General features: G+C 52.8%; 1 protein-coding gene across 1 annotated transcript in view; it reads left to right on the top strand.

Annotated features, from left to right (window-relative positions):
* CATSPER3 (cation channel sperm associated 3) overlaps positions 1-11271 on the top strand; it is a 35514-nt gene extending 24243 nt beyond the window's left edge. Inside the window, exons 3-7 of the mRNA XM_041760530.1 lie at positions 1592-1831; positions 7769-7909; positions 8254-8373; positions 9236-9393; positions 10332-11271. Coding sequence (XP_041616464.1) covers positions 1592-1831; positions 7769-7909; positions 8254-8373; positions 9236-9393; positions 10332-10437 — 765 coding nt within the window. The 3' untranslated portion in view covers positions 10438-11271. The remainder of the gene's footprint in view (positions 1-1591; positions 1832-7768; positions 7910-8253; positions 8374-9235; positions 9394-10331) is intronic.
* The last annotated feature ends 1804 nt before the right edge of the window (positions 11272-13075 follow it).

Below are 13075 nucleotides of genomic sequence, written 5' to 3'. Positions count from 1 at the left end.
TTATCTAAGTGGGTAGCTATGGCTTGAGTTACATTTTCCAGTGGTAGTGTCTGACATGTATTGAAAAGGTGACATATCTCACAAACTTTTCTGTTTCCCTCCAGAATCTCTCTCTAGCCCACTTCAGCCCACCCCAAACTCATCTCCGGGAAAGCATCACCGCTGACCCTTCTGTCTGAAGCACTAAAGTCTTCCTTGGCCTCTTGCCTTTCCTGAACACCCCAACTCTGGCAGCCAAGTCCTGACATGGTAGCCTCCAAAACACACACTCTCCTCTTCCCTTCGATGCCAACCATCCCCCAGTCTAATCATTTGCCTGCCACCTGCCTCTTCCTCTGTAAGTCCCCCCACCCCACTAGTCGTCAGTCTTGCCAGTCTTCCCACCAGTCTCTTTTCCACGGAGGTCTCTTAAACATGCCAATCAGTTCCTATCACTCCCTTGCTCAGAATCCTCCAAGGTGGGGGTTAAACTTCAAAGCTCTCACCAGGCCTAGAAGGGCTTCCCTATCTGGCCTGCCCCTCCAACGGCATTTCCTGCTCTGCTCTCCCCTTTCTCTTCTAGTATGCTAACTTCTCTGTTCTTTGAACCAATCTTTGCTCACCTGAAGGCTCTCATACTTGCCACTGGGGAACTTCATCCCAGTTTTTATTATGGCTCCATTCTAAGGCTTCCACTCCCCACCTTTTCTAAAATACCTGCTGGGCGCCTCCCTCCCTCCCTGGCCTGCCCAGTCCTATCTCCTTTGGCTGTTTCCTTTTCTCCCCTTCCTTCCTACCTGATGTTATGTTATCTGTGTATTTGTTTGAGCATTCATTTCTGTCTCCCCCCTACTAGATCATAAGCTTCCTGGGCACTGAACACTTTTGGTCTTATTCATGGTTGCATTTTTCCATGCTAAAACAGTTCTTGCTTGGCTCATGCAGGCCATGCTTAATCAAAGCTCATGCTTAATCAGAGCTGCTTCACTCAGTGAATGCACTGATAATAAGGAAAAAGTAAGATGACTCAGGAAGTACCTTTTGGGAAAATGTCCCTGGAGTTGTAGATGCATGAAAATTTGAATATGATTAGATTATTTCATCAAGTGTAAAAGTGGGAAAAAAGCAGAATGTTCATCAGAAGTAGTTAACTGATTTTCGGTATTGTGATGAACATTACTAATATATATTAGTAGATATTTGAGTATTTCATCTCTATTCCTGAATATTCAGGTGGGCCAGAAAACTCTTGGGATCTTCTCTTTGGGAAAGCTTACATTCAGGTCACCTGATATGTTGAGTTGCCTTATACTGGGGTCTAGATGGTCATTCTGTTTTCTGGTCAGTCCGTCGTTCTTGAGCACCCTGGGTGTGATCTGGGTGTGATCCCCAGGGCTGAGGGCTGCAGGGAGGGGAGATGCAGAAGGGGAAGAGAATCAGGCACAATACTGTGTTGTCTACTGTGTGCCTGGGTTTCCCTCACACACAGTGGACCTAGGATTACACTCTCCCCAAGATGCACACAGCCAATTGGGTGCCCCAGGTAGGGAGAGGACAGAACTATGGGGTGCTGCAGCTTGGCCTGACCATCTAACCCTTGACATCCCTGCAGGTCTCAGAGCTGGTCTTTGTGTCCATCTATAGCTCCGAGTTCTGCATGAAGCTCTATGTGGACCCCATCAACTACTGGAAAGATGGCTACAACCTGCTGGATGTAATCATCATCATCACAATCTTCATCCCCTACGGTCTCCGAAGATTCAAGGGCAAGCACTACCCCTACCTCAACATTGCTGATGGCATGCAATCCCTGCGCATCCTCAAACTTATCACCTATAGCCGTGGCATCCGGGTGAGTGACCTAGGGGTGCCATGTCTGCCCACTAGCCCCTGATGAAGTCATCATTCTACCACCATCATCCAGTTGCTGAATCCTACTGTATGGCAGGTTGATCTTTACCAATGGTACCTCACCTAATCTTAATGAGGAAAAGTGTCATCATCTCTGTTTTACAGATGGAGAAATTGAGACTCACAGTCCCTCAGCAGTTAGATGACACAGCTGAGATTTGAGAGGTGTGGCTGGCTCCAGTGGCCACACAAACCTTTCCTCTCTCCCATGCTACATGGTGCAAGGCCTTTAAACTATGTTCCCAGGGGTCTCTTGCTTTTTGGTGGCACTGGTCACTTTCAGTTATATGCTTTCCCCATACAGCTAAAAATCTGCTGCTTCTCTGGATGAGAATAATCTCATTACTTTGTTCAGGCAGCTCTAGAGATGGTGCTCCCGCTGAGAGGTCGTGAGGTGACTAGTTTTTCTTTGCTCAGAAGGTATCAGAAAAAACTTCATCGCTGACCCAACCTGCCATTGAGCATTCACCTCGGGGACAGTATGTTTCCCTGGCACTGTGCCCTGTGTCCACGCTTCTCCGGAAAGGGGCTGCTTTGGACTCATTTGACCAGCTAGGGTGTGTGTCAGCCTGTTCCGCTGAGAGATTGCCCCCAGCCAGGCCTGGGCTTCTGTCTAGGACCTGCGACCTACACTTAGCAGTCCCAGGCCTGGGGGACAAGATGAGGAGAATGTTAAAGAGCCTCCCCTACCACAGATCCCCATTGACTCATTTCATGCTCTCATGTAGTGCCATGGCTGTGTGTCCTCTCCCAAACTCAGGCCAGGCCTCCTCTCCTCTCCTTCCGTTGCATCCTGGGAAGATGTGTCTGTAACTCCTAGTCCCTGCTTCCTCACTGGTCATTTGTGCCCTGGCTTCTTCCCTCCAAAGGAACTAGCCTCTCTGAGGTTGTCAGCAATCTCTTTGTTGCCAAGTCCACTGGCCAGTTCCATTGTCCTGTCACTGCCTCTTTTTGCTGTTCCTCCAGCCTCATGAGCACTTCTTGGGTACCTGCTTGCTTTGCCTGGTCTATATGTGCTGTTTTCTCAGGACTATACCCTAAGTTCTTTTCGCTGCTCCCCTAACTCTGCATATCCTCTTTGGGTGATCTTTTCCACATTTCAGGGATCTTCACCTGCCCATGGCTCTCTCTGACCTTCAGACTCACAGCCTCCTGGACAACTCACATGCTCCTCAAACCCATCCTGTCTAAGCTGGAAGTCATCGCTCTCCCCCAATCATATCCCCAGACCCTGGCCCCTCCTTCTGTATTATATCTTTTTGTGAAGGCTGTGCCCCATCCCCATTCAACTGCCAGGTCATAAATTTGAGTGTCAGCATTGACGCCTCTGTCTCAAAGTCCTGTTGCACGGCCTCCTACGTGGTTAGTGACCTGTCCACATCTTTTTACCTCCTCCCACCCCACCCTGCCCCCACTGGCCATCATCTTTTCACCATTCTCCCCCACCTTCATCAGGATTCCTGCACTGGCTTCCCATACTCCTGCGAGAGCCCTGGGGCAGAAATGCCCCTGCAGCTGGGGAGAATCTCTAAAGGGTACATCAAATCATGGCAGCCTTCCTTTCAAACCTGAGAGTGGCTCCCATTGTTTGTAGGCCAGAGATGGACCCTATAATGTGTCCTAGAAGCAGGGGAGGGATGTGTCAGAGGTGCCGGGCATTGGAGTCCACGTGGACAGGAAAAAAGACTGGAGGTCCTTGGGAGGCGGATACTGGGTGATAGATACCTCAGATTGAGGGCACAATCAGGTGATTGGAAATGTAGTCTGCTTAGTGCAGGTGTTGGACAGACACCAAGATAGTGGAGGCCTAACTTGGTGCAAAGGTCACTGGAGATGAAGGAGTTGAGGGACAAAGAGGCCTGGGGGATGGTTGATATTCCATAGGGATACTGAAGGCCTCGAGGATGACAGCAGCATGTTGTGGATCCTGCAGGCAGAGATTCCAAGACATGAAGGGGAATGTTTACCTAGAAGGCTGGCTCTTTCTAGAAGCAGGGGCTTCACCAATGGAGATAGGGTCTCTGAGAGAGAGGCAAGGGTGGCCTCCTGAATCAGGCTGGGAAGAATAGGCAGCCTCCCTTGAGAGGGCTGCTAAGGAATGATGTCCTGCCAAGGAAAGGGTTTTCAGGTGAGGCCAGGAGAGAAGTCAGCACAGAATGAAAGTGGCAGAAACTGGTGGGAAACATGTGAGGAAGAAGGTGATGGCTGTGAGCTGAGGGAAAGGAAGCCCAGGGCTGCGTGAGGAGGAGGGAACCATATAGGACTGAGGTCTGGGGCAGGGACAGTGACCCAGACTGACTCCTTGTGAAGCTGAGGGCATGAGCTGTCTGCCAAATGCATCATCTTAGCTATGTTGTGGCAGCCTTGTTAGAGGCTAAGGCCTGAGGTTTACAGCGTGGCAGGGATAACCCTTATTTGCAGGGCAGGGATCTAGTAAGGAGAGGACAGCCCTTCCTGCTGGCCAACATCTATCCCAAAGCTCAGCCTGGCTTGCTTGGTGACCACAGCCTTTGGTTCTTGTAGACATGAACAGAGACCCACGGGCGTGCAGATAGAATATTCACATAGACATATGGCCCATGTTTGACCTCAGGGGTTTCTATCATTAAGCAGAGCCTCGTATCCTAAAGTTGTTCCCTGTGGCTCATCAGGCCACTTGGCTGTGGCTCACCTATGGCCTTTGGAATATCATAGGACCCCAGATTCCTAGGAGCACAGAAGTGACTCTAGATTACACATCCTCTGTACACTGGCCAGGTGGAGCTGGAGGTGGGGACCTGTACCTCTGTGCTAATTTATATTCCTTGAAGTCTAAATGATGCTTTAACAGAGTCATAGCCTCCAAGCCCACAGAGCTGGTACTCTGGCCAATTCTTGGCTCCTGTCCTCTGATTAATTAAAATGACATTCTGTCTCCCCCACCCTGCCCTCATGACAATAAACCTGGACAATGAGGAAATAGTTCCTTGTTATTTTGCACACAAAGAGGTTCTGTTGGCTGGGTACCAGGAGGCCACACTACCCCTGTTCATCTGTATTTAGGCCCAAAGAACAACCATCAGATGCTGGGCTCCTACTTCTTGGAGCTCATCACTTTCCACACATCTAAGCAGCGGCACAGAAGGGCCCTCTCAGAGTGGCCAGGCCTGGACACCTGCCATGCCTCAAGATCTTCTCCTTACCCTGAATGCCCCAGGGCCAGGAGGGCAGCTGTGGCTTAACCTAGAGCTTTGGATGGATGAGCTAGCGGCTAGGAATTGCTTCCCCCAGAGAATTTGGAAATTCAGAATCAGGCACTTATGGGAACCAGGTCATAGCTTTGAAAGCCCAGGACTTCCATGGGGAGGAGTCATCAGCCTGTGGGGTTCTGGGCAGTCATCCACTGGGACTGGATTTCTGTACCTCTGGACTGCAGACTAATGGAGCCCGCCTGGACTGTGTTTGAAGGACGTTGTCAGGGCCAGCTGTCAGGAGTCCCACATGTCAGGCCTTCTGGTGAGCGTGACCTCTTCTCTACTGTTGTTCTCGAGGCTGCTCAGCTTTGGCCTCAGGTTGCACTGGGCCTCTCACGCTGGCCTGGAAGTGCAGCCCCCAGCCAGGGCCAGTCCTCCACTCTCCTGTCCCTGGTGCTCTAGGTTCTCTGGCTCAGGGCTGCCCCTTCCAGGCCCACCTGGGCAGACGTCATCCATACTGTATGCCTGTGTAGCATTTTCTCATGGCCACTTCCTTCTTTACCTGCAGTAGTTCTTGTGAAAGAAGTTCTGTCTCTGTGTCACAGGGAGGGAGGCAATTTTGTACATCTCACCTCTTGATTTTCTTCTCCCAAAGAGAGGAAATGTTCACCTCTGTGGGCAGCTGTCAAGCCAGTCCACACGTAGGGTAATGCCGGGGCTCTCAGCTTGTCTTTCTGATTCCCACATTATCCCAAACTGTCATCACTTCCCTGTCTTGGGGCCCAGCTCTCTCGAGTGCTTCTTTTCATAGTGTGAAGCCAATAAATGGTTTCTGGACCTGGAAAATGAGGCTTTAATGGTTGAAGTTGGAGGCACAAGGCAAAGGGCTCAGGAGTTGGTTCTAGCTCTGCCACTATATTGGAATGTGATGCTGGCCAAGGCTCTTTGCTTTTCCGAGCCTCTGCTTCCTCATCTTGAAATGTGACAAATGATAATGGTCACCTGCCTTGAAATCATGTCTGTGGCAGCATCTAGGTAGGTGACCATGTCTTAAGCACCTATTGTGTGGAGTGTAGAGAGTGAACAATGAGGAGGCATCCGCTGTGTGGAGGCAAGCCAAATGCCCATTTTCTAGGGCATCTGAAACAGGATCCAGAAAGAATGGGAAGTCATATTCCTCTCAGCCTTCGTCATTGCCACTCCCAGGGTAGCTCCCCTACTCCTCCTGGGCTTGGCGGAGCATTCAGGGCTGGCCCTCAGCTGAGAGGCAGGAGCAGGACACCTTGGGATGACCACAAAGGCAGGCCAGGGCTCAAGTGGAGTGGCCAGTGGTGCTGCTGGAAAGACACCCAGGCCTGAGGCAACCAGCACCATCTGCCCATGAGTGACAGAGGATAGAGGCCAGGCACCAATCAACCACTATTGGATTGGTCCAGCCTTCAGTTTGGACACAGTTCACAATCATCCATTCATCCATCCATCCATCCATCCAATCCTTTATAGAACATCTACTGTGTGCCAGGCCTGGCACTGGATACTGGGGACAGTTGGGGTCTGGGCAGACTGGACCTGTCCGCTGAGCCCCACCCAGCCTGGCTATCTGGCCTAGCCCCAGTACCTCTGCCTTGCAGACACTCATCACTGCCGTGGGGCAGACAGCCTACATCGTGGCCTCCGTGCTCATCCTGCTCTTCCTCCTCATGTACATCTTCGCTATCTTGGGCTTCTGCCTGTTTGGAGTTCCAGACAAGGGTGACCCGAATAACTGGGGGAACCTGGCTGTGGCCTTCTTTACCCTCTTCAGCTTGGCCACGGTACTGTGTTTGGGAACAGTGGTGGGGGCAGAGGCCTTACAAAGGGAGAGCCAGCTGGGTGTGTGGACAGGCTGGGCCTCACATGGGGTCCTCCTCATGTTCAGATACTTAGCTGGGTTGGGGAAGTGGAAGGCTGGCCTCTCAGGAGAGGCCAGGGCCCTGGCCAGGGGTCCATTTCTCTCTCTAATCTTGTGACTCCCTAGAGCATTCCCATTTGTCCCACAGAGTTGTAAAACTTTAAAAGAGTTCTCAAAAGAGAACGCTTTTGGATTAAGTTTACTTTAGAAATGAAGCCCATGTCACATAGGCTTTTTGGGACTAGGCTATCACAAATCCACCTAGAATCAAGCTGCAAAGCCCAAGTCTAGAAGGGTAGACTCTGAGATCTTTCCAAAGGAGGGCCTTGCAGAGAGACAATATAGTTCTTGGAAGGATGGGAGGCCTTTTATTTTTATTTTTATTTTTTTAAAATTTTTATTTATTTATGATAGTCACAGAGAGAGAGAGAGAGGCAGAGACACAGGCAGAGGGAGAAGCAGGCTCCATGCACCGGGAGCCCGATGTGGGATTGGATCCCGGGTCTCCAGGATCGTGCCCTGAGCCAAAGGCAGGCGCTAAACCGCTGCGCCACCCAGGGATCCCGATGGGAGGCCTTTTAGAGAAGAGCCTCCAGGGCACCTTGGCCAGTAGTGTCTATATCCAGTGGCGCCTTGCATCCCCAGCCCCCATGTATGGACTGGAGTCCTTGGACAGTGGGTGAGGGGCTGATGTGAAGGCAGAGCCAGCTGCCTCCTCAGTGGGGCTGGGGCTGCTGTAGCACAGGTGAGGAGGAGGCCTGCCCCACTGAGCCTTGGCACTTGGCCCTGGGCACACCCTGCCTTGCCCAAGCAGGTTGATGGCTGGACAGACCTGCAGGAGCAGTTGGACAGTCGGAACTTGCCTCTCAGCCGGACGTTCACCATCACCTTCATCTTGCTTGCCTCCTTCGTCTTCCTCAGTATGTTCGTGGGTGTAATGATCATTCACACTGAGGTGAGGCTGCCCTTGTAAGGCTAGGGGGTCAGCTTAGGTGTGGCAGGCAGAGCCATAGGCCAAGTGTCCAGGACGGGGTGGGGAGGTGGTCAGGTGGGCCCTCCTGTCCCCAGCCCTGCTCTTCTTCCTGAGCCAGTGCATTTTCCTGTCTCATGATGGCAGTCAGCAGGACAGGGGCTTGGGGAGTCACTGCAACTGCAGATGGCAGCTTGAGCTGAGGCTGAAATGGGGTGGGGCTCCTCCTGCTGAGGAGCAATGCAAGGCTAGGGAAGAAGAAAGATGGGGGTAGGTGGGTGGGGAGGCAGTGAAAGCCTGTGTCTTACCTCCATCTTTCCACTCTCTAGGACTCCATTAAAAAGTTTGAGCGGGAGCTGATGCTGGAGAGACATGTGACGCTCATGGAAGAGAAGCAGGTGATTGTAAGGCGGCAGCAGGAAGAGGTCAGCAAGCTGATGCAGATGCAGGTAGGCCATTTCCAGGCACATGGACCATCAGACCTGAAGGAGTGACCACAGAGAGGCCCTTGGGGCCAGTGTAGACAGAAGGTGGTGTTGGGCATCTCTGGTCGTAGGCTGGGCAGGTTCCAATGCTCTGTGTTTTCCACAGTTTGGCTTTATTCTCTATATTTTTGTATTTCTCTGGACCTCTTAGAGAGTTGAGAACTATAGTTATGGTTTCTCCCTTCTCCTTGGGCACAACTCCACTGCCAGGCCCACTGCCTAGAATGCTTTTGTGACTGAGGCTCCTTGATCACCAGGCAGCCCATAGGCCCCATTCACGGAGTTGAATGAGGTCATGGAGGTCCTGATAGGTGCTCCTGGTTTTTCTAAAGTGGAGTGAGGATAAGCACACCAGGCTGGTGGTCTCCTGTCAAGCATGATACACCTGTGAAAGCTTGGGGAGGGAACATTCTTTTTTCAGCCTAAGCTCTCTGAGCTCCTCTTGCAGAGCCCTGGGTTCTCTGCTGGGGGGTCCTGAATCCCCACCCTTCCTCCCCTGTGATGCAGTCAGTGCATCACTCCTCAGACTCTTCTCTGAGCTAGAGACATCTGTCTGGACCATGCCCATTTGTCCAGGGCACAGTGAGAACGCCCAGCCACACTTGGGCTCTCCCTGGCTCTTTTCCATGTCAGCTGTACTCACTTCAGTGATGGTGGCTTATGAGGCTATGGTGGTCAGGGGGATCGAGGCTTGGAAGGAGTCAGGGCGAACCCAAAAGTCAGCTCAGGCCTTTGCCTGGGCCCCTTGTGAAGGGTCTGCAGGTCTTTCTGCATCTTGGCTATTGCTTCTTTGTCTCTATTGCCCTCTTTATGCTCCCCTCTCTAGAAAAATGCTGACTACAAAAGTTTTAGTGAGCTGGTGGAGAACTTCAAGAAGACCCTGCGACACACAGACCCCATGGTCTTGGATGATTTTGGCACCAGCCTGCCCTTCATCGATGTCTATTTGTCCACTCTGGACAACCAGGACACCACAGTCTACAAGTCAGTACCCACCCCGCTGCCCCTGGTCCCTTGGAAATCAGGCCTTTCCTAGTCCCGAGGCTTCCTTCAGGGTGGGGCCAAGGCAGGTGGTCTGGGAGAGCCAGGGGGCGGTGGCTGATGTGCAGGGTGGGTGAAGCGAGGTCCTTCTTGGGGGTGCAGGACTCTGTGTACACAGGGACAGCACTGCCATATGGACAGGCCTGTGACCCAGAGGCATCTGTCCCCCTGCCCCTCCCCTGGTATCAAGGTGCTGGTCCCTTGGACTCTTCCAGCTCCTTTCTCACTGCCCCCTTTTGAGAAGTCAGAGGAAAGAGTGCTGCGTGGCAGGGCAGGAGCTGAGGCTCCTGGCCTGGTTCTGACACAACCTTCTTTTGGGACTCTGGGGAGGTCTCTGCCCCTTTCCCATCTGCCACATGGGGGCTTTGAGTGGAGTGTGTGGAGCTTTGAGTTGGCTGGGCTCAAGGCTATGCTACATGTGCATCAGCTGGAGTTATACCTGGGCCATTACTGAACAGGAAGGGGAGGGGCATGAGCACAAGGAGTCACAGTGAGCTCTTGATGAAGGGAGGGAGAATGTGAGCAGGGTGGCTTCGTGACAACAGCCCCCTGGAGAGCTTCACAGGCTGGAGGAACTCCAAGGAGGGGGTCAGGGAACATCCACTTGTGGCCTAAGAGTGGGGCCAGGCAGTGTCTGGTCACCTTCACACTATCTCCAACCCCACACATGGGTTAAAATCACTTACTCTGGGGGCCACAGGCAGAGTAGCAGACCCGGATTTTAGCTGATCTGATCCAGTTCTACAGTCCTTGCTCTTCCCTGAACCCATACCTACCAGGTGTGGTGAATCCACAGGTGCAAGCATGTGGGGGGTGGGGCTGTGGCGGCATGGAGTCCCTGCCCCGAGCTCAGGCCCCCTCTCCTCTGGCTCCTCTTCCAGGCTTCAGGAGCTGTACTACGAGATTGTACACGTGTTGAGCCTGATGCTTGAAGACCTGCCACAGAAGAAGCAGTCCCAGTCCTCCGAAAAGGCTGATGAGAAGTAGAGGGGGCGTGGACAGCCAGGCACTGAGGTGCCTCGCAGGTCGAGCCAGTCTCTTGTTCAACACAGGCTTTCTGAATTGCCCTCTCTGCAGTTACTTGGGATCATGGTATTTGCCTGCCACTAGGGGTTGGGCCCGGGTAGGCACCCATGAAGTCTGATTGCTCCCCATTCCACATGATGCAGTCAGGCCTGGGGAGTGGAGAGAGGGATACTCAAGACTTGCCCTTGGCTAGAGGCCACATCCAAGGGTCATACTGGCTGTCTCATCCCTTGACCCCAGCAGCGAGGACTCACTGGGTTCCTGGAGGACCCCAGACCAAGAAAGGCCTCCAGCAACCCCATAAGTGTGTATGGCTTCTTTGGGCTGGTATAACCACACTAATCTTGGAACCTCTTAAAGCTGGGCTCCTCTTTGTGGGTGCCTCACACCAGGGAGAGCAATATTTCTATGTACCTACTCCCATGGGGACCCCTCTTTGGAAGTTGACTTTGCTGTTTCTTTAGGCTCACAGTGGTAATGATGCTGCAATGGGTGTGGTCATGACCAGTAGGACTGTATTGTGTGGGCATGGAGCTCACAGTAGCCTGGCCTGGGGCAGTGGCCCACCAGCAGTGCTGGGGCATCTCATATGGTGTCCACGGAGCAGCAGTATCAGGCCCTTTGGGCTGTTGCCCCTCCTATGGTTAGTTAGGACTCTTTACTTAAAAGGTGACATTTTCTGTGTCATTCCTGGCCACGTGACTAGCAGGGTTGCCCCTGTCCTGGCACTACCTCGATCCAGCCATGATGGAATCTTCTGAAGGCATAGGAAGGGCAGGATTGGTTGAAATGACACCCCTGGTTCCTGACCGGCCAGGCCAGAGGCCCTGCACTGCCCCTCTGTTGCCATTTCTGGGGGCTGTTCTGGAGGTTCATCACTTTAGCAGTGCCCTGTCTGACAGTGGGAGGAGTATGTTCTGGGTGGAGCTGGGGTAGGACACTGGCATCTATAGTTGAGGGGAACAAAGCCCCAGATCCACACTGGGGAGTCAGGTCAGCAGAAAACACATGGGGTAAGACAGAGCAGCTGGACGAAGAATCCCTGTGTGGACCCATGGTCTCCCACTATGGGTGACAGCGCCTTCAAGGCCTTGGGACAAGGGCACATGGAAACCTTTCCTCATGGTTTTGTTCATGTTCCTCCTCCTTACTGAGCTGTGCTGGGTCCTGGGAGTACTGTAATGAGAAACCCACAGTCCAGTTCTGGTTCTCTTGGGGCCCTCGGTTATGCGGAGGAAGCAGTAATCCAGCCAGACTGGAGGAGAGATTTTCCCTGAGGAAGTGACGGTTGTTTGAATGCAGAGAGCACATGTCTTCTAAGATACTCAAGTCATTGGCATTTGCAAATGTTCACACTCTCAGGGCCAAATTGAAAATTGAAAATCGTGTAAAAGCGCGAAGAAGGCTTGCTCTGGAGGGTGAGAAACATCACCATGCTATAGGGGAGCCCTCTGAGGGCAGGGGCTGTAGCCTCGCTGTTTCCTGAGGCACAGAAGACCTTATGCCGGTGCGTTGGAGGGCTCTGGTTCAGGCCTGAGGCAAAGCAGACATTGCCGCTGCCTGCACTGCTGTGCACACTGTTGGCATGCTGTGTGCCTACATTGCTCAGGAGAATATGAAAACACATTCCCCTGCTCTCACCAGGAATCCTGAGAATCGCCCTAGGTCCCTGGATGTGAACAAAAGATTAAAAAATCAGCCTCAGGGAGGTAAGTCAGAAAGTGCCACGGTTCTGGAATGTAGAGGTCAGGATTCTGTAATTGGGTGACCTCAGGCAAGGTGCCAGATCTTCTGAAAATTCAGCTATTTCCTCTGAGAAATGGGCTGATAAAATGGACCCACTTCTAAGATCAAATGAAACATGTGTGAGGCTGTGAGGAAAGCTGTGGTCAGCTGTGGCCGGTGCTGCTTCGCTGTCAGCTCTGCCTCTGCTGGGTGGCCAGCTGCAGTGGGCCGTGCTGGTCAGGGGCAGAGAAGCACGGGGCCAACACCAGGGTGGCGCCCAGAGCAGGAAGCAGAGGTCAGGAACCTGTGTTGGGGGTGGGCGGTGAAGGGGTCTCTACGGGGAGCTGGCATGGAATGGGCAGATGGCGCGGGACCTGGAAGGCCTGTGTCCCCGCAGGGGAGTCCCAGGCACAGGACTCTGGCTGCGGTGTGCCGGCGCGAGCCGCCTTTAAGGGCACAAGTAGAAGGCAGTCACAGAGCAGAGAGCCGGGAGAGGGTGACGTGTGGAGGGCTGGCCCAGCACCGCTGCCAGAACAAGCCAGCGGATATTTGGCGCAAAGTCCCAAAGCAGCATTTCTGTTTGGCTCTATTCGTCTGCAGAGCAAACACTGGCAGATTGGAATTCCCACTTGGGTCCTCACCAATTCAAACAGGCTTGGCCACGACTTTCAATCGATTTGCTTGGGGCAGAAGTGCTCTGCCTGCCCAGGCCTGGCAGTGGAAAGCAGGACCCTCCTCACCAACCCCCAGCCTTCGGAACCAGCAGAGCTGTCCCCAGATGGCTCGTTCATCTGCATTCTGCCAGCCTGGCGGTTTGGTAGCTGCCTTGGGATGCTGGGGACCTGGGGCTTGAGTCTTTTGGTCACACTCAGGC

Source organism: Vulpes lagopus, chromosome 7, assembly GCF_018345385.1.
Source record: "Vulpes lagopus strain Blue_001 chromosome 7, ASM1834538v1, whole genome shotgun sequence".
Lineage (NCBI taxonomy): Eukaryota > Metazoa > Chordata > Mammalia > Carnivora > Canidae > Vulpes > Vulpes lagopus.
This window is presented reverse-complemented; position numbering and strand designations above follow the sequence as displayed.